This window comes from Leucopleurus acutus (assembly GCF_964270905.1).
Source record: "Leucopleurus acutus genome assembly, chromosome: 2".
NCBI classification, from domain to species: Eukaryota; Metazoa; Chordata; class Mammalia; order Artiodactyla; family Delphinidae; genus Leucopleurus; species Leucopleurus acutus.
The window spans coordinates 170,878,203-170,899,679 of NC_139143.1; the positions used below are offsets into that span (position 1 = coordinate 170,878,203).

Below are 21,477 nucleotides of genomic sequence, written 5' to 3' on the forward strand. Positions count from 1 at the left end.
TTCAATATTTCAGCATCCAAACTACAGTTCCCATGGCCTTGATCCTGGACATGACATAAAAATTCTTCGTGAGACCCGGAGTTCTGATATTTGGCTTGGAAAATATGGTTGCTTAATAATACCAACAACACCTGCCCTTAAACGGACTTTTTTCTTAATAGATCTTTATTGGAGTATAATTGCTTCACAATACTGTGTTAGTTTCTGTTATACAACAAAGTGAATTAGCCATATGCATACATATATGCCCATATCCCTCCCCCACTCCCTATCCCACCCCTCTAGGTCATCGCAAAGCACCGAGCTGATCTCCCTGTGCTATGCTGCTGCTTTCCACTAGCTAACTAGTTTACATTCGGTAGTGTATATATGTTGATGTTACTCTCACTTCACCCCAGCTTCCCCTCCCCCACCGCATCCTCAAGTCCATTCTCTATGTCTATGTCTTTATTCCCGCCCTGCCACTAGGTTCATCAGTACCATTTGTTTTTTTTTTAGATTCCATATATATGTGTTAGCATACAGTATTTGTTTTTCGCTTTCTGACTTACTTCACTCTGTATGACAGACTCTAGGTCCATCCACCTTACTACAAATAACTCAGTTTCATTTCTTTTTATGGCTAACATTCCATTGTATATATGTGCCATATCTTCTTTATCCATTCATCTGTCGACGGACATTTAGGTTGGTTCCATGCTCTGGCTATTATAAATAGTGCTTCAGTGAACACTGTGGCACATGTCTCTTTTTGGTTTTTTTGTTTATATATTTATTTATTTATTTATGGCTGCATTGGGTCTTCGTTGCTGCGCGCAGGCTTTCTCTAGTTGCAGCGAGTGGGGCTACTCTTTGTTGAGGTGCGTGGGCTTCTCATTGCGGTGGCTTCTTTTGCTGTGGAGCACGGGCTCTAGGCACATGGGCTTCAGTAGTTGTGGCACATGGGTTCAGTAATTGTGGCTCAGGGACTCTAGAGCGCAGGCTTGGGCTTAGTTGCTCCGTGACATGTGGGATCTTCCCGGACCAGGGCTCGAACCCATGTCCTCTGCATTGGCAGGTGGATTCTTAACCACTGCGCCACCAGGGAAGTCCCCGTGTCTCTTTTTGAATTATGGTTTTCTCAGGGTATATGCCCAGTAGTGGGATTGCTGGATCATAGGGTAGTTCTTTTTTTTAGTTTATTAAGGAACCTCCATACTGTTCTCCATAGTGGTTGTATCAATTTACATTCTGACCAACAGTGGAGGAGGGTTCCCTTTTCACCACACCCGTTCCAGCATTTATTGTTTCTAGATTTTTTGATAATGGCCATTCTGACCAGTGTGAGGTAATACCTCATTGTAGTTTTGATTTGCATTTCTCTAATAGTAAGTGATGTTGAGCATCTTTTCATGTGCCTCTTGGCCATCTGTATGTCTTCTCTGGTGAAATGTCTATTTAGGTCTTCCACCTATTTTTTAAATTGAATTGTTTGGGTTTTTTTGTATTGAGCTCCATGAGCTGGTTGTATATTTTGGAGATTAATCCTTTGTCCATTGTTTCATTTGCAAATATTTTCTCCTATTCTGAGGGTTGTCTTTTCGTCTTGTTTATGGTTTCCTTTGCTGTGCAAAAGCTTTTAAGTTTACTTAGGTCCCATTTGTTTATTTTTGTTTTTATTTCCATTTCTCTAGGAGGTGGGTCAAAAAAGATCTTGCTGTGGTTTATGTCAAAGAGTGTTTTTCCTATGTTTTCCTCTGAGTTTTATAGTGTCTGGTCTTACATTTAGGTCTCTAATCCATTTGGAGTTTGTTTGTTTTTTGAGTTTATTTTTGTGTATTGTATTAGGGAGTGTTCTAATTTCACTCTTTTACATGTAGCTATCCAGTTTTCCCAGCACCACTTATTGAAGAGACTGTCTTTTCTCTGTTGTATGTTCTTACCTCCTTTGTCAAAGATCAGGTGACCATATGTGCGTGGGTTTATCTCTGGGCTTTCTATCCTGTACCATTGATCTATATTTCTGTTTTTGTGCCAGTACCATACTGTCTTGATTACTGTAGCTTTGTAGTTTAGTTTGAAGTTGGGGAGCCTGATTCCTCCAGCTCTGTTTTTCTTTCTCAAGATTGCTTTGGCTATTTGGGGTCTTTGGGTCTCCATACGAACTGTAAAGTTTTTTGTTCTAATTTTGTGAAGAATGCCATTGGTAGTTTGACAAGGATTGCATTGAATCTGTAGATTGCTTTGGGTAGTATAGTCATTTTCACAATATTGATTCTTCCAATCCAAGAACATGGTATATTTCTCCATCTGTTTATGTCATCTTTGATTTCTTTTATCAGTGTTTTATAGTTTTCTGAGTACAAGTCTTTCGCCTCCTTAGGTAGGTTTATTCCTAGGCATTTTATTCATTTTGTTGCGATGGTAAATGGGATTGTTCCTTATTTTCTCTTTCTGATTTTTCCTTGTTAGTGTATAGGAATGCCAGACATTTCTGATTTTTTTTTTACATCTTTATTGGAGTATAATTGCTTTACAATGGTGTGTTAGTTTCTGCTTTATAACAAAGTGAATCAGTTATACTATACATATGTTCCCATATCTCTTCCCTCTTGCGTCTCCCTCCCTATCCCCTGATTTTTTTTTTTAAACAAAATTCACATTTTATTTAGGTTGAAATAAACTATACAAAATTGATTTTCTTCACCAAAAATAACAGCAATATTTTCTATATTATTCCTAGATAAACCACAAAACACTTATTTTTGTAGGTTTTCTAGGTTTTGTTTGTAAATCAAGATGAGGCAGTAGATATAGTCATGGAAAAAGACAGAAGAAAACAGACAAATCAGTTGTCAGTATCCATGGTCTCTGATCCTGTCTTGACCATGAAACAGAAGTGTTCAACATATACCTGTCAAAAAGCTTATGAAGATGTAGGCTCAATAAAGGAATGTAAACAGCAACAATCAGATGTGGAACAACAATGGCAGGCTCTTCCATTCAAACTTTAACTATAACTTGTTCCTTCAACTTCATTTGATAAAGGCAAAATCTACACTGAAATCCCTGTTTGGTGAGCTCACACGTTTCTCTTACAGTCTGATCATTTTAACGGTCCCTTACAGATTTTTAACAGCATACTTAAAATTCCTACTATTCAAAGGTCAGTCATGAGCTTCACTGTAATGTTTTATAAAATGTATTCCTTCCTCCCATACCTCCTCAAAATTTATTTCTTCAAAGAAATGATAACTAAGTACCTGACAACTGGATCCACAGTGACAAATGTTATATCTAAAATGACTTAACTAATACAATTTCAAAGTGCCATTAGCAGAGATCACACAGAGTGTAACATGGTACTTTCAATGCTATCTTCTGGAAGAACAGTTAGGTCTCCAAAGCATGGGCCTTCAAATGGGCCATTTAAACAGGCAGATTATCAATGACTAATGTACTCAAAGGGAGGCCTACAGGTCAAGATATTCAGTGATTAAGTGGCCTACGTACACCTTACAACTTTTCTGTAAGATATTTTCAAATTTCTTACAGATTTTTTCAAATATCAAATATAAGAGAAAGCCTATGTTAAAAGTCTCTTAGGTATTTTCAATGGTTTCTGAATTATCTGTAGGAAGTTCTGACTTACTTGTATAGAGTTTGATATATGTATCCACCATTAAATCCAAATCGTGTTTTATATCAAAATTTATGTTAAGCAAAGCCAAGTTACTTGACCTTTGGTCTGTCAAAGTGTTCCTCAGGTATGCTTTGAGACGCTTTCATCCATTTTCATAGCGTTCATTCTCAACCTTCATCACAGGAAGAATACACAGGACCTTCAGCAATGCATAAACATTAGGAAAAAACTTGATGTCTGGCAGATGAAGGGCTTCATAAATAGTGGATGGAAGTTCTATATCTTTCCCTCTGTGTTTCCACTTGATTCTCCAACAATGCAGCTCAGCAGAGAGTGTGTCAGGATTAGGTAAATCACTTCTGTACATGTCAGCATGATGCTCCTCTGATGTATTGAATTTAAGCTGTCCCATGACTGAGGGTACGAGAGATAAGCATTTAAGAGCTTTGAGGTGTTGTTCTGAGAATATATCTTTCAGTTCCTGAATAATGTGTTCCACTGTTGGAACACTTAGAGTTTCTTTATAGTAACTCTCAGAGGTTAGCTGAGATTCCAGGTTACTGTGCTGAGCTCTGCGAAATTTCCCTGGGAGTTTCATCTGAATATCAAGTTTGGCTGCCAAATTTGTGGCTTCCTCAAACCAAAATTCATGATAAACTTCGATATTTTCCATCACTTCATTTAGTGAATGCAGCACTGCAGTCAAACTACTGGCTGCAAAGAAGACATCAGAAGTTTGCCCCTGAAGATTTTTCCCAAAGGCTCTTGTAAAAGATAGAACATTTTTAAGAACAACAATGGTAACGATGAAATCAAAATCTGTTACTGCACTACAGAGTACAAATGCTCGGCCAGCTATACAGTTATTCCATCTAACATTTGTGTCACTATTTATACCATCTAAACATAAAACAAGTGCTTGTAGGAGGTCCACTAAGATTTCAAAAGCATCATGCCTGCCTGTCCACTGAGAATGGCAAATTTCCTTCAGTTCTTTGCCCCTTTCTTCATTGTTCTGAAATAGGACAGAAATTACATTGTCAAGTTCTAAAAGCAGTTGTGGTGATCGATGGAAAAAAGAACAAACTTCCTCAATTGTTCCTAACGTGACAGATACTCCCATAACAGGCACTGATTTTGCCAACCACATATTTAAGGCACAGGAAGAGCAGAGTGTGTAGATAGCTTGGGGATATTTCTCTAAAAGTCTAGAAGCAACAACTTTCATTTTGGAAGAAAATCCACTGGACACAATGTAAGCCTGGCCACGACAGTACTCCATGTTTAATCCCCACTTCTCAGTTATCGTAGTGTGAAATTTCACAGCCAAAATTTCTGCATCAGCTTCATAAGGCAGGAAGCCCACAAATTCCTCTCTCAGGTTGTGAGCTTCGTCAACAAACCTCACCAACACAGGCAGGTGCTCTTCCCCTGCTATGTCCACCACGTCGTCAGTGACGATGGAAAAGAAGTGAGAGTCTCTCACTTCCCTGAGGGTTTCTTCCCGAATGCAGCTCTCACAGATCTCTAGCATCTGTTTCTGCTGTGTTTTTGAACAGAACAATGTGTTAACTGCTGTTGTCTCAAAGCGCTTTCTCAGAACCTCTTCACCAGAATTGATCCGGCACTCCAGCAGTGCTTGAAAGTTATCAGGAGTAAAGAGACCTTCTGGGATTTCATCAGCTTCATGTCCATCCAGAGGTATGTTCTGTTTTCCCATAAGAATCAAAATTTCAAATAAAGATTTTAAGTATTCTTTGTTTTCCTTCTCTTCAAGGGTTAAAGGTAAAATGTCTTCATCCTGCTCTTCACCCCCTTCTTCTGCACTGGGGTTCTGAGCATTGCTGTTGTTTATTTCCTTATGTTTTGGTTCCTGTTCAGAAGTTTCATCAATTTTTTTTCTGTTTCAGTGTCCTGATTTCATCTTCACTCAATTCTTTTATTCGTTTTCTGTGTCTACTGTGTGGATTATTCAAATGGCTGGTAAGATCAAATATTGTTGGTATTGCATTATCTCGAAGAACTGTCCTGTAAGGGCTAGTTCTACAGATCATAGAAGTCTCAAAGTGTTTGGCACACAATCGATAATGTTTATTTAGTTGATCAGGTGTTTTATCTTCTAAGTCTGCTCTCCTACAGTTCTCCACCCACTTCTGGCATCTGGCTGGATCCCGCGGGAACCTGAAAAAGGCCAGGTCCGACTGCGTGCTCTTCCGCGTGCAGTTGGGGGCCGCGCAGAAGTTCGGCATCGTTGTCTGCCCGCCGGCCGGCCCAGCCCTCCCCTCCCCGCCTCCTCAGGGCAGCCCGCCCGCCCGTCGGGGCCGGGGAGGGGAGCCAGGCCGGCCGGCCGGCTCGTTAGGGCCCTATCCCCTGATTTTTTTTTTTTTTTATGTTCCTGATCTTAGTAGAAATGCTTTCAGTTTTTCACCATTGAGTATGGTGTTTGCTGTGGGTTTGTCATATATGGCCTTTATTATGTTGAGGTAGTTTCCCTCTATGCCCATTTTCTGGAGAGTTTTTATCATAAATGGATGTTGAATTTTGTCAAAAGCTTTTTCTGCATCTATTGAGATGATCATATGGTTTTTATTCCTTAATTTGCTAATATGGTGTACCACATTGATTGATTTGCATATACTGAAGAATTCCTGCATCCCTGGGATAAATCCCACTTGATGATGGTGTCTGATCCTTTCAATATGTTGTTGGATTCTGTTTGCTAGTATTTTGTTCAGGATTTTTGCATCTATGTTCATCAGTGATATTGGTCTGTAATTTTTTTGTGATATCTTTTTCTGGTTTTGGTTTCAGGGTGGTGGTGGCTTCGTAGAATGAATTTGGGAGTGTTCCTCCCTCTGCAATATTTTTGGAGAGTTTGAGAAGGATTGGTGTTAGCTCTTCTCTAAATGTTTGATAGAATTCGGCTGTGAAGCCATCTGGTCCTGGACTTTCGTTTGTTGGAGGATTTTTAATTACAGTTTCAATTTCATTACTTGTGATAGGTCTGTTTATATTTTCTAATTCTTCCTGGTTCAGTCTTGGAAAATTGTACCTTTCTAAGAATTTGTCCATTTCTTTGTGGTTGTCAATTTTATTGGCATATAGTTGTTTGTAGTAGTCTCTTATAATCCTTTGTATTTCTGTGGTGTCAGCTGTGATTTTTCCTTTTTTCATTTCTTATTTTATTGATTTGCATCCTCTCCCTTTTTTTCTTGGTGAGTCTGGCTAAGGGTTTATCTATTTTGTTTATCTTCTCAAAGAAACAGCTTTCAGTTTTATTGATCCTTGCTACTGTTTTCTTCATTTCTATTTCATTTACTTCTGCTCTGATCTTTATGATTTCTTTCCTTCTACTGACTTTGGGTTTTCTTTGTTCTTCTTTCTCTCGTTGATTTAGGTGTAGGGTTAGGTTGTTTATTTGAGATTTTTCTATTTCTTGAGGTGAGACTGAATTGCTATAAACTTCCCTCTTAGAACTGCTTTTGCTGCATCTCATAGGTTTTGGGTCACTGTGTTTTCATTGTCATTTGTTTCTATGTATTTTTTTATTTCTTCTTTGATTTCTTCAGTGATGTCTTGGTTATTTAGTAACACATTTTTTAGCCTCCAAGTATTTGTGGTTTTTACAGTTTTTTTTCCTGTAGTTTATTTCCAATTTCATAGCATTGTGGTCAGAAAAGATACTTGATATGATTTCAATTTTCTTAAATTTTCCAAGGCTTGATTTGTGACCCAATGTGATCTATCCTGGAGAATGTTCCATGTGCACTTGAGAAGAAAGTGTACTCTTCCACTTCTGGGTGGAATGTTCTATAAATATCAATTAAATCTACCTGGTCTATTATATCATTTAAAGCTTGTGTTTCCTTAGTTATTTTCTGTTTGGATGATATGTCCATTGGTGTAAGTGGGGTGTTAAAGTCCCATACTATTATTGTGTTACTGTCTATTTCCACTTTCCTGGTTGTTAGCATTTGCCTTATGTATTGAGGTGATCCTATGTTGGGTGCATAAACATTTATAATTGTTATATCATCTTCTTGGATTGATCCCTTGATCATTATGCAGTGTCCTTCCTTATTTCTTGCAACAGTCTTTATTTTAAAGTCTATTTTATCTGATATGAGTATTGATACTCCGGCTTTCTTTTGATTTCCATTTGCATGGAATATCTTTTTCCATCCCCTCATTTTCAGTCTGTACGTGTCCCTAAGTCTGAAGTGGGTCTCTTGTAGACAGCATATATATGGGTCTTGTTTCTGTATCCATTCAGCCAGTCTGTGTCTTTTGGATGGGGCATTTAATCCATTTACATTTAAGGTTATTATCAATATGTATGTTCCTATTACCATTTTCTCTTTTTTTAAATTTATTTATTTTATATATTTAGTTTTGGCTGCGTTGGGTCTTCATTGCTGTGCACAGGCTTTCTCTAATTGTGTCAACAGGCTTCTCATTGTGGTGGCTTCTCTTGTTGCACAGCAATGGGCCCTAGGTGTGCAGCCTTCAGTAGTTGTGGTGTGTGGGCTCAGTAGCTGTGGCTTGAAGGCCCTAGAACGCAGGCTCAGTAGTTGTGGCGCACGGGCTTAGTTGCTCTGCAGCATGTGGGATCTTCCCGGACCAGGGCTGGAACCCGCGTTCCCTGCATTGGCAGGTGGATTCTTAACCACTGCACCACCAGGGAAGCCCCCTATTACCATTTTTTTAATTGTTTGGGGTTTGTTTTTGTGGGTCTTTTTCTTCTCTTGTGTTTCCCGCCTAGAGAAGTTTCTTTAGCATTTGTTGTAAAGCTGGTTTGGTGGTGCTGAATTCTCTTAGCTTTTGCTTGTCTGAAAAGCTTTTGACTTGCTGGGTAGAGTAATCTTGGTTGTAGGTTTTTCTCTTTCATCACTTTAAGTATATCCTGCCACTCCCTTCTGGCCTGCAGAGTTTCTGCTTAAAAATCAGCTGATAACCTAATGGGGATTCCTTTGTGGGTTATTTTTGGTTTTTCCCTTGCTGCTTTTAATATTTTTTCTTTGAATTTAATTTTTGTTAGTTTGATTAATATGTGTCTTGGTGTGTTTCTCCTAGGGTTTATCCTGTATGGGACTCTCTGTGCTTCCTGGATTTGGGTGACAATTTCCTTTCCTATGTTAGGGAAGTTTTCCACTATAATCTCTTGAAATATTTTCTCAGACCCTTTCTATTTCTCTTCTTCTTCTGGGACTCCTATAATTCGAATGTTGGTGCATTTGGTGTTATCCCACAGGTCTCTGAGACTGTCTTCAATTCTTTTCATTCTTTTTTCTTTATTCTGCTCCTCGGCAGTTATTTCCACCATTCTGTCTTCCAGCTCACTTATTCGTTCTTCTGCCTCAGTTATTCCGTTATTGATACCCTCTAGTGTATTTTTCATCGCAGTTATTGTGTTGTTCATCTCCGTTTGTTTTTTCTTTAGTTCTTCTAGATCTTTGCTTAACATTTCTTGTATTTTCTCAATCCGTGCCTCCATTCTATTTCTGACATTCTGGATCATCTTTACTATCATTACTCTGATTTCTTTTTCAGGTAGAGTGCCTCTTTTCTCTTCATTTATTTGGTCTTGTAGGTTTTTACCTTGCTCCTTCATCTGTGACATATTTTTTTGCTGTCTCTTTTTTTAGTGGTGTGTGGGCCTCTCACTGTTGTGGCCTCTCCCGTTGCAGAGCACAAGCTCCAGACGCGCAGGCTCAGCGGCCACGGCTCACGGGCCCAGCCACTCCACAGCATGCGGGATCCTCCCGGACTGGGGCATGAACCCACGTCCCCTGCATTGGCAGGTGGACTCTCAACCACTGTACCACCAGGGAAGCCCTGCTGTCTTATTTTTTATTTTCTTTTTTTTATGAGTGGGATTGTGTTCCTGTCTTACTGGTTGTTTGGACTGAGGCTTCCAACACTGGAGTTTGTAGGCTGTTGGGTAGAGCTGGGATGAGGACCTCAGGGAGACCTCATTCTGATGAATTTTCCCTGGGGTCTGAGGCTCTCTGTTAGTCTAGTAGTTTGGACTCAGAGTTCCCACCGCAGGAACTTCAGCCCGACCCCTGGCTCATGAACCAAGATCCCGCAAGCCCATGCCAGGCGGCAAAAAAAAAAAAAAAGGAGAACAATAATAAAGTAAAAAATAAAATTAGACGAGGTAACTAACAGATATGTTAGAAAAAATATAAAAATAAAAATATAGATGAAACAACAACTGGAAGGTAAAACAGAACCATAATAGTAAAAAAGAGGAGAAAAAAAAGTGGAAAAAGGCCTTGGCTGTGGAGGGCGGGCCTAAGCAGGGGCAAGGTTTGGGTGGTGGGCGGGGCCTATGCTTAGGACCCACAGGGCTGGAAAAGGCCCTGGGAAGGAAGGAGGCATGGTGGGGCCTAGGCTCAACAGAACAGAAGGGGCCCAGTGCCCCCTGCCTCCTGCCTCTGGTCTCAGAGGGCAGTGAACCCCCTTGGCTTCCTGGGCTTGAGTGGGCGGGGCAAACACCCTTTGCTCCTTTCCTGCTCCTCTGGTCCTGGAGGGTCCCTCCCACCTGCCTCTCCTGTTCTCTCCTGGCCTCCCTCCTACGACCCCAGGACCAACCCAGCCCAGAGGGGACCTCTGAGGGCGTAGGTCCCACCCAAGAGCCAGGCAGACTTCCCCGGCCCATTGGGCAGGGGAAACGCTGGGCATGCTCCCCACTGACCCGAGACCCTGAGGGTCCCTCCAGGCATTGGAACCCCTCCCCCTTCTCAGCCACCCCTCAGGGGCGCTGGTCCTGTCCAGCCTCCACTTCTCCTCCCCCCTCAGTCTCCCCACATCCTACCGGTTCGCTTGGGGGTTCTTCCCATCTCCTTGGGCATCAGGGTCCCACACCAGCATTCGGCAGGCACCCTAGTTGTGGGGAGACGCGAACTCTGCGTCTGACTTTTTAAACTGAATTTTTAGGCTGACCTCCACAGCCAGACAGGGGACTCACTGACCAGGGAGACAGACGAATGTGTAAAGAGAACAACCACATGTGACTTTAATGAGACCATGAAGTAGACAGGGATGCTCAGGGTCTCCCTGGGTTTATTGCTGGGGAAAGCAACAGGGCCTTTTCACCCTGGACACTGGGAAAAATTTGGCTCAGTAGGGAAGAAGCTGAAAACCCTTGCTTATGGACCAGGGTTCTTGCAGAGAGGCAGCAAGCTTGGCATGCCACTGGATTTCAGAAGGAATTTCTAGCTGTCTGTTACCTTGGTAATTTGAGTTGTGGTGGTGCTGCTGGTGGTCTCAGATGTGATGGTCTGAGCTGTCAGCAAGACTCCTGGGTCCAAGTCCCCATTGCTGTCGTCAGTCTGCAGAAGGAGACACAACTCATCACCATGCCTCTTAGGAAACCTCATGGGCAAATGTTGTAGATGCAGCTTTGCTCTGCAGCTGCACGTTCTAAAGCAAAAACCCAATTCCCTTACAGTGATCTCTTAATTAATAAAATTAATCCCCTGGGAACAAAGCTCCTTCTAAAATAGTTGGACAAGTCCAGTTTCCCCAGCATTGGGTCAGTTACAGGAGTGGATGAGAAAAAGGAGGCAGGAGTGTAACCACAGGTTCAACAGGAGTGACAATAACTATGCACATGTATACAGCATTTTACAGCTCATAAATGGCTTTCAAAACTTTCTTTTTTGATGCTTACACAAGCCCTATGAATATAAATAGAAAAGGCAGAAACTTATTAGCACTCCCAGGTAAGACTCAGGCTTAGAGAAAGCGAGTGATTTGCCCAAGGACTCAAAACTACTGGTATTGTACACTGACTCAGAGGGGCATTTAGAGAATTGCGATTATTTTCATAAAGAATTCTGCAGCAAGCAATGTGCTAGGTTACCATCCTTCTCCACCTCTTTATATAAGTCATTTGCATTATAAGCAGAGGCCTCCAACTTTTTTATGAGCAGGGCCACATTTCATTGAGGCAAAACTTTGAGATACTGTGGGGAGGGCAGAAGGAGGAGAAGAGAATTAGAAAAGAGAAGAGTCCCTGGCTGGATTCACTTCCAGGTAGGAATATGGACAAAACAAAGAGAGGGAACATGATTGTGTCACCTAAGTCTTTCATACACGTCACCCTCATACCAGGCATATTATTGGCTAGTTTACTAACACTTTCTTCAGCCCAGACATATTTATCTACCTTAGATTCAGACTCAGCTAACATTTATTGCACTTGTACTATATGCCAAGCACACAATGCAACTATTACCTCAATCACACCTCTCAGTATCTGAAGTAGGTACTATTATTATACTCACTGTATAGTTCAGAAAAGTGAGGTCCAGAGAGGTTAAATAATTTTCCAAAGGGATTTCCCTGGTGGCCCAGTGGTAAAGAATCCACCTTCTAATTCAGGGGATGCGGGTTCAATCCCTGGTCAGGGAACTAAGATCCCACATGCCACAGGGCAACTAAGCCCGTGTGCCACAACTACTGAGCTCATGCACCTCAACTAGAGAGCCCACGTGCAACAAACTACAGAGCCCATGTGCCCTGGAGCCTGCATACCACAACTAGAGAGAAGCTCATGTGCTGCAACAAAAGATCCAGTGTGCCACAACTAAGACCCAATGCAGCCAAAAAAATAAAAGTAAATAAATTAATTAAATAAAAAGAAACCTTAAAAAAATAATAATTTGCCAAGGTTCTATGCTAATAAGTGCTTGAACTAGGACTGAGGGCAAAGACTTCCTGTCTGAAGATTGGGGTTCAGGTCCCAGCTCAGACAGTGGCTGGCTGTGGAACCTTGGGCAAGTCATTCTGACTTTTCTGAGCTTTAGTTTTCTCATTTTTATAACAGGCTACCCTGCAAGATGTGCTCTGCCTCCACTGTAGCACTGCTGTGAAGATCAAAAGAGATTTTAGAAATAAAAGTACATTATAAGTTGTTATTAAGAATTTGTGTGCCAATATATACACAATGGACTATTACTCAACCATTAAAAAGAATGAAATAATGCCATTTGTAGCAACATGGATGGACGTAGAGATTATCAAGTGAAGCAAGTCAGACAGAGAAAGACAAATATGATATCGCTTATACGTGGAATCTAAAAAAATGATACAAATGAACTTATTTATAAAACAGAAATAGGCTCACAGACATAGAAAACAAACTTACGGTTACCAAAGGGGAAAGGGTTGGGGGGAGGGATAAATTAGGAGTTTGGGATTAAAATATACACACTATTATATATAAAATAACCAACAAGGACTTACTGTATAGCATAGGGAACTATACTCAATACCTTGTAATAACCTATAATGGAAAAGAATCTAAAGAACAGATATATACATGTATGTATAACTGAATCACTTTGCTGTACACCGAAACACAACATTGTAAATCAACTATACGTCAATAACAATTTTTTTAATCCAAAAAAAAAAGAATTTGCGTGCCAAGAGGGCTAAACCTTTTTGAAAAGCTCCTCCTCTACTAAACCTAAGAATCTATTTTTTTCTACCTCCCTCCCACCCCCTTCCTCCTCCTTTTCTGTCTCTGAAGAAGGTGGAAGAGGGAGGAGACATTGTTATGATTTCCAACTTAACACTCTTTCCACATGGGGCCTCTTTTCTTACCAGTGTTTTCTCAAAATGGTACTGTAGCTTTCAGTTGCTTATAAAGTTAACCATCCCTTTATCCTATGACACAGCAGTTCCACTCTTAGGTGTTTACCCAAGATAAGTGAAAACATATGTCCACAGAAAGACTCGCACATGAATGTTTAAAGCAGCTTTATCCATATTTGCCCCCAACTGGAATCAACTCAACTGTCCATCAACAAATGAAAGGATAAACAAATTGTGGTATATTCATACAATGGAATACTACTCAACAATAAAAAACAGTGAACTATGGATTCATATAACATGGATGAATCTGAAAAACATGTTCAGACACAAAAGGGTATGACTGTATACTTCCATTTATATGAAGTCCAAGAACAGGTAAAACTAAGCTATGATAACAGAAATCAGAGCAGTGGCTGCCTAGAGGGATAGGGATGGACTGGCAAAGGCTATGAAGGAAGTTTCAGGAGTGATGAAAATGTTCTGAACCCAAATGTGTCTTGGTTACACAGGTAGATACATTCGTCAAAACCAATAAAAAATTGAACTCTTGGGCTTCGCTGGTGGCACAGTGGTTGAGAGTCCGCCTGCCGATGCAGGGGACACGGGTTCGTGCCCCGGTCCAGGAGGATCCCACATGCCGCGGAGCAGCTGGGCCTGTGAGCCATGGCCGCTGAGCCTGCGCGTCTGGAGCCTGTGCTCCACAACGGGAGAGGCCACAACAGTGAGAGGCCCGCGTACCGCAAAAAAACAAACAAACAAACAAACAAAAAACTGAACTCTTAACGTCTGTGCATATCACTGTATGTAAATGTTACCTCAGGTACACATACATGCACATATATGCAAACAGTAAAACCCTATTCTGGCTCCCCACCTCCTCTCGCCATGTCCCAAAATGTAGGAATTATGGATGGATTAAAAAAGGGTTCTCAGTCCGCCTGCCGATGCAAGGGACACGGGTTCATTCCCCGGTCCGGGAAGATCCCACAAGCCGCGGAGTGGCTGGGCCCGTGAGCCATGGCCGCTGAGCCTGCGCGTCTGGAGCCTGTGCTCCGCAACGGGAGAGGCCACAACAGTGAGAGGCCCCCGTACCGCCAAAAAAAAAAAAGGTTCTCAGGTTTACTTGTCTGGAAAGATAATAAAAACACAAGCAGAAATAATTATAGTAAATAAACAATAACAATAGCAAATAATTATCTGGTGCCTATTATGTGCCAGGCACTTTTTTCTACAAATTATTTACAGCATACTGCACTGAGCTTTTTCATTTACCAGTTTATCACGTAGATATTCCCAGCAGAAGCTTTTAAAAATAACTGTAAAGCATTACCTTAATGGGATGTACTATAATTTATTTAACCTGCTCCCTATTGAAGGACATTTAGATTGTTTCCATGGTAGTGACAACTTAATTTGAAATGCACATTGTGAAACTCACATTTTATGTACATTAACTCATTTATTCCTCTCAACAACCCTATGAGGTACAACTATTATTAGCCTCATTTTACAAATGAGAAACTGAGGCACACAGTGATTCAGTAACTTGACTGCACACTAGTAAGTGATGGAGCAGGTTCAAACCCAGGAAATCTAATTCCAAAGTCAATACCTTTCCTCACTATACTCCACTGTCTAGTCAATAAGAAGTAATGTGTATCTTGGCTGACTGTCTTAGATGTATAACAATATAATATGTACCATTTTGGAATAGCCACTATGTGCCAGGCAAATATTATCTTTATCTCAGTGACCTTAAAAAGGTATTTTTCAGAAGAGAAGGCTAAGGCTCAGAGGTTAAGTGACTTGCTGAAGGTCATGAAACTAGCAAGTGCTGGAATGAAGATCCAGGTCTCTCTAACTCCAAAGCCCACATGCTTTATCTTGTACTTCATAATGCCTCTGTATTTCTCTTACGTGCTAGGATATTTAAAAATGACTGCTTCCTTTCCCTTTTTTGTAGGGGCTATACTCAAACCAAACATGGGCTTCTGTGGTCAGGATGGCCCTAACAACTTTTTTAATAATTTATTTTGAACGATTAAAAACTTTTTTTTTGATATGCACATGCTACAAAATTTTAAATCTTTAAAATGGAGATCAATGAACTGTTGGTCTCCCTCCCACTCCTAACCACAGCCTGCATCCCAGGCCTCTTCATCCCAGGCCACCACTGGTGGTTTTTTGTTTTTGTTTTTCTAAGTACCCATTCAGAGTTAGTATATTCACATATAAGCCTATTCATACATAGCTGTACATACAACCCTTTTCCCTCCCATAAACAGTAGCATATTATTTATACCATATTGCACTGCATTTTTTCATTTACTGATTTATCACGTAGATTATTCCCATCAGAAGCTTTGTTTAATGGCTGCACAGAATTGCCTTAATTGGATGTACCATAATTTACAAACACGTTCCCTACTGATAGACAGTTAGGTTGTTTCCATGGTAGTGACAACTTAAAGGGTTCCCTCCCATCTGCAAGTACTTCTTTTCTAAACATTCTTGGCTCATTGTGTGCACAATCTTAAAGGAATGTCCCCAGACTTCCTTTGTAACCGCTTCACAGCCAAGTCCTGTTCATCCATCACTGTCTCTCCTGACGCAGCTCTTTCTTCTTGTTTCCTCAGGCTACACCTCAGTTCTTCAAAAGTAACCCCCCAGACTTCCCGTAGCCGTATTCCTGTCTCTAGGCAGCCTCTCCTTTAATAGGTGCAGCATACAGCTTTAGGAACCATCTTCCAAAACCACTGCTTTAATTAGGCCACTTTATCACCACTGCCAGAAAACTTGAAGCAATTTCTCATTGTTTACCAAACTCAAATTCTACACTCTAGACCACAAGAGAGAGACACGGGAAGTATACTAACGTTAACTGAATGTCTATGAATGCACCAAGCGCTTTACTGACATCATTTCACTCCATCCTCCCTCAAATCTTGCAGTGGTATGTAGTATTATCCCCATTTTACACACAGGAAACAGAGGCTTACAGAGATGAGCGATTTGTTTAAAGTTATCCAGCTAGTACATGGTTGAGCTAGGATACAAATTCTACTTGTCTAATTGCAAAGCAAGTGCTTTTAATTGGCAAGTTACACTGCTTCCTAAAGGTGGATATCATCATACAGTTCATGGTGATGTGAGGATTAACTGAAAGGATTCATGTGAAAACACCCAGCCGGAGCTCCATGTAGCTGTCTCCTTCCCATCGTGCAGGCTTCAGCTAAAATGTCACTTTCTCAGAGGGGATTTTCATGACTATTCTAGCCCCAAAATAGCAACTTTTCATGTTATTCCACATTGTCTAACTCTTGATCCTATTTAATTTCTTTATAGCACTTATCACTGTCTGAAATTCATACATTTATGTGTTTTATTGCCTGTCTCTCCTGACTAGAATGTCAGTTCCAGAGCATAGGGCCTGTGTCCACCCTGTACACTGCTTTGGCCTAACATATAAATGCTCAACAAATACTGGTTGCAGTAATGAATTAACAGCTCAGTTTATAGAAGGAAAAATTTCTCTCAATTTTGGCATCTGTGAATAAGAAAGACAAGAAAAACAACTCAGAGGGCAGGCAGCAGAAGCAAGAAGAACAACAATCCTGCAGCCTGTGGGACAAAAGCCACATTCACAGAAAGACAGATAAGATGAAAAGGCAGAGGGCTATGTTCCAAATGAAGGAACAAGATAAAACCCCAGAAGAACAACTAAATGAAATGGAGATAGGCAATCTTGCAGAAAAAGAATTCAGAATAATGATAGTGAAGATGATCCAGGACCTTGGGAAAAGAATGGAGGCAAAGATCGAGAAGATGCAAGAAATGTTTAACAAAGATCTAGGAGAACTAAAGAACAAACAAACAGAGATGAACAATACAATAATTGAAATGAACACTACACTAGAAGGAATCAATAGCAGAATAACTGAGGCAGAAGAACGGATAAGTGACCTGGAAGACAGAATGGTGGAATTCACTGCTGCGGAGCAGAATAAAGAAAAAAGAATGAAAAGAAATGAAGACAGCCTAAGAGACCTCTGGGACAACATTAAATGCAACAATATTCACATTATAGGGGTCCCAGAAGGAGAAGAGAGAGAGAAAGGACCCGAGAAAATGTTTCAAGAGATTATAGTTGAAAACTTCCCTAACATGGGAAAGGAAATAGCTACCCAAGTCCAGGAAGTGCAGAGAGTCCCACACAGGATAAACCCAAGGAGAAACACGCCGAGACACATAGTAATCAAATTGGCAAAAATTAAAGACAAAGAAAAATTATTGAAAGCAGCAAGGGAAAAACGATAAATAACATACAAGTGAACTCCCATAACGTTAACAGCTGATTTCTCAGCAGAAACTCTACAAGCCAAAAGGGAGTGGCATGATATACTTAAAGTGATGAAAGGGAAGAACCTACAACCAAGATTACTTAGCAAGGATCTCATTCAGATTCTATGGAGAAATCAAAACCTTTACACACAAGCAAAAGCTAAGAGAATTCAGCACCACCAAACCAGCTCTACAACAAATGCTAAAGGAACTTCTCTAAGTGGGAAACACAAGAGAAGAAAAGGATCTACAAAAAAAGCCTCCAAACAATTAAGAAAATGGTAATAGTAACATACATATCGATAATTACCTTAAACATGAATGGATTAAATGCTCCAACCAAAAGACATAGGCTTGCTGAATGGATACAAAAACAAGACCCATATATATGCTGTCTACAAGAGACACACTTCAGACCTAGGGACACATACAGACTGTAAGGGAATGGAAAAAGATATTCCATGCAAACGGAAATCAAAAGAAAGCTGGAGTAGCAATACTCATATCAGATAAAATAGACTTTAAAATAAAGAATGTTACAAGAGACAAGGAAGGATACTACATAATGATCAAGTGATCAATCCAAGAAGAAGATAAAACAATTATAAATATATATGCACCCAACATAGGAGCACCTCAATACATAAGGCAACCACACACAGCTATAAAAGAGGAAATCAACAGTAACACAATAATACTGGGGGACTTACCTCACTTACACCAATGGACGGATCATCCAAAATGAAAATTAATAAGGAAACACAAGCTTTATATGAAACAATAGACAAGATAGATTTACTTGATATTTATAGGACATTCCATCCAAAAACAGCAGATTACACTTTCTTCTCAAGTGCACACAGAACATTCTCCAGGACAGATCATATCCTGGGTCACAAATCAAGCCTCAGTAAATTTAAGAAAACTGAAATCATATCAAGCATCTTTTCCAACCACAATGCTAGGATATTAGAAACCAATTACAGGGAAAAAACCATAAAATCACAAACACATGGAGGCTAAAAAATACGTTACTACATAACCAAGAAATCACTGAAGAAATCCAAGAGGAAATCAAAAAATATCTAGAGACAAATGACAATGAAAACACGATGATCCAAAACCTATGGCATGCAGCAAAAGCAGTTCTAAGAAGGAAGTTTATAGCTATACAAGCCTACCTCAAGAAACAAGAAAAATCTCAAATAAACAATCTAATGTTACACCTAAAGGAACTAGAGAAAGAAGAACAAACAAAACCCAAAGTTAGCAGAAGGAAAGAAATCATCAAGAACAGAGCAGAAATAAATGAAATAGAAACAAAGAAAACAACAGCAAAGATCAATAAAACTAAAAGCTGCTTCTTTGAGAAGATAAACAAAATTGATAAACCATTAGCCAGATTCATCAAGAAAAAGAGGGAGAAGACTCAAATCAATAAAATTAGAAATGAAAAAGGAGAAGTTACAACAGACACCGCAGAAATACAAAGCATCCTAAGAGACTACTACAAGCAGCTCTATGCCAATAAAATGGACAACCTGGAAGAAATGGACAAATTCTTAGAAAGGTATAACCTTCCCAGACTGAACCAGGAAGAAACAGAAAATATGAACAGACCAATCACAAGTAATGAAATTGAAACTGTGATTAAAAATCTTCCAACAAACAAAAGTCCAGGACCAGATGGCTTCACAGGTGAATTCTATCAAACATTTAGAGACGAGCTAACACCCATCCTTCTCAAACTCTTCCAAAACATTGCAGAGGAAGGAAAACTCACAAAAACTCATTCTATGAGGCCACCATCACCCTGATACCAAAACCAGACAAAGATACTACAAAAAAAGAAAATTACAGACCAATATCACTCATAAATATAGATGCAAAAATCTTCAACAAAATACTAGCAAACAGAATCCAACAACACATTAAAAGGATCATACACGATGATCAAGTGGGATTTATCCCAGGGATGCAAGGATTCTTCAATATACACAAATCAATCAATGTAATACACCATAGTAACAAACTGAAGAATAAAAACCATAAGATCATATCAATAGATGCAGTAAAACCTTTTGACAAAATTCAACACCCATTTAAACTCTCCAGACAGTGGACATAGGGGGAACCTACTTCAACATAATAAAGGCCATATATGACAAACCCACAGCAAACAGCATTCTCAATGGTGAAAAACTGAAAGCATTTCCTTTAAGATCAGGAACAAGACAAGGATGTCCACTCTCACCACTATTATTCAACATAGTTTTGGAAGTCCTAGCCACGGCAATCAGAGAAGAAAAAGAAATAAAAGGAATACAAATTGGAAAAGAAGAAGTAAAACTGTCATTGTTTGCAGATAAAGAATCCTAAAGATGCCACCAGAAAACTACTAGAGCTAATCAATGAATTTGGTAAAGATGCAGGATACAAAATTAATGCACAGAAATCTCTTGCATTCCTATACAGTAATGATGAAAAATCTGAAAGAGAAATTAAGGAAACACTCCCATTTACCATTACAACAAAATGAATAAAATACCTAGGAATAAACCTACCTAGGGAGACAAAAGACCTGTATGCAGAAAACTATAAGACACTGATGAAAGAAATTAAAGATGATATCAACAGATGGAGAGATATACCATGTTCTTGGATTGGAAGAATCAATATTATAAAAATGACTATACTACCCAAAGCAACCTACAGATTCAATGCAATCCCTATCAAATTACCAATGGAATTTTTTACAGAACTAGAACAAAAAATCTTAAAATTTGTATGGAGACACAAAAGACCCTGAATAGCCCAAGCAGTCTTGAGGGAAAAAAATGGAGCTAGAGGAATCAGACTCCCTGACTTCAGACTATACTACAAAGCTACAGTAATCAAGACAGTATGGTACTGGCACAGAAACAGAAATATAGATCAATGGAACAGGATAGAAAGCCCAGAGATAAACCCACGCATCTATGGACAACTAATCTATGACAAAGGAGGCAAGGATACACAGTGGAGAAAAGACAGGCTTTTCAATAAGTGGTGCTGGGAAAACTGGACAGCTACGTGTAAAAGAATGAAATTAGAATGCTCCCTAACACCATACACAAAAATAAACTCAAAATGGATTCGAGACCTAAATGTAAGACTGGGCACTATAAAACTCTTAGAGGAAAACATAGGAAGAACACTCTTTGACATAAATCACAGCAAGATCTTTTTTGATTCACCTCCTAGAGTAATGGAAATAAAAACAAAAATAAACAAATGGGAACTAATGAAACTTAAAAACTTTTGCACAGCAAAGGAAACCATAAACAAGATGAAAAGACAACCCTCAGAATGGGAGAAAATATTTGCAAATGAATAATTGGACAAAGGATTAATCTCCAAAATATATAAACAGCTCATACAGCTCACAATTAAAAAAAAAAACAACCCATCCAAAAATGGGCAGAAGACCTCAATAGACATTTCTCCAAAGACATACAGATATCCAAGAAGCACATGAAAAGCTGCTCAACATCACTAATTATTAGAGAAATGCAAATCAAAACTACAATGAGGTATCACCTCACACCAGTTAGAATGGGCATCATCAGAAAATCTACAAACAACAAATGCTGGAGAGAGTGTGGAGAAAAGGGAACCCTCTTGCACTTTTGGTGGGAATGTAAATTAATACAGCCACTATGGAGAACGGTATGGAGGTTCCTTAAAGAACTAAAACTAGAATTACCATATGACCCAGCAATCCCACTACTGGGCATATACCCAGAGAAGACCATAATTCAAAAAGGCACATGCACCCCAATGTTCATTGCAGCACTATTTACAATAGGCAGGTCATGGAAGCAACCTAAATGCCCACTGACAGACGAATGGATAAAGAAGAT

The 21,477-nt window shown here is 39.7% G+C and overlaps 1 protein-coding gene across 26 annotated transcripts in view; it reads right to left on the minus strand.

Annotated features, from left to right (window-relative positions):
- Window positions 1-21,477, minus strand: part of EPB41 (erythrocyte membrane protein band 4.1) — a 209,963-nt gene that overhangs the window by 8,110 nt on the left and 180,376 nt on the right. For all 26 annotated transcript variants that reach the window (XM_082863791.1, XM_082863807.1, XM_082863792.1 and 23 more), the window contains one exon: window positions 10,858-10,959. In XM_082863791.1, the coding sequence (XP_082719917.1) occupies window positions 10,858-10,959 (102 nt within the window). The remainder of the gene's footprint in view (window positions 1-10,857; window positions 10,960-21,477) is intronic.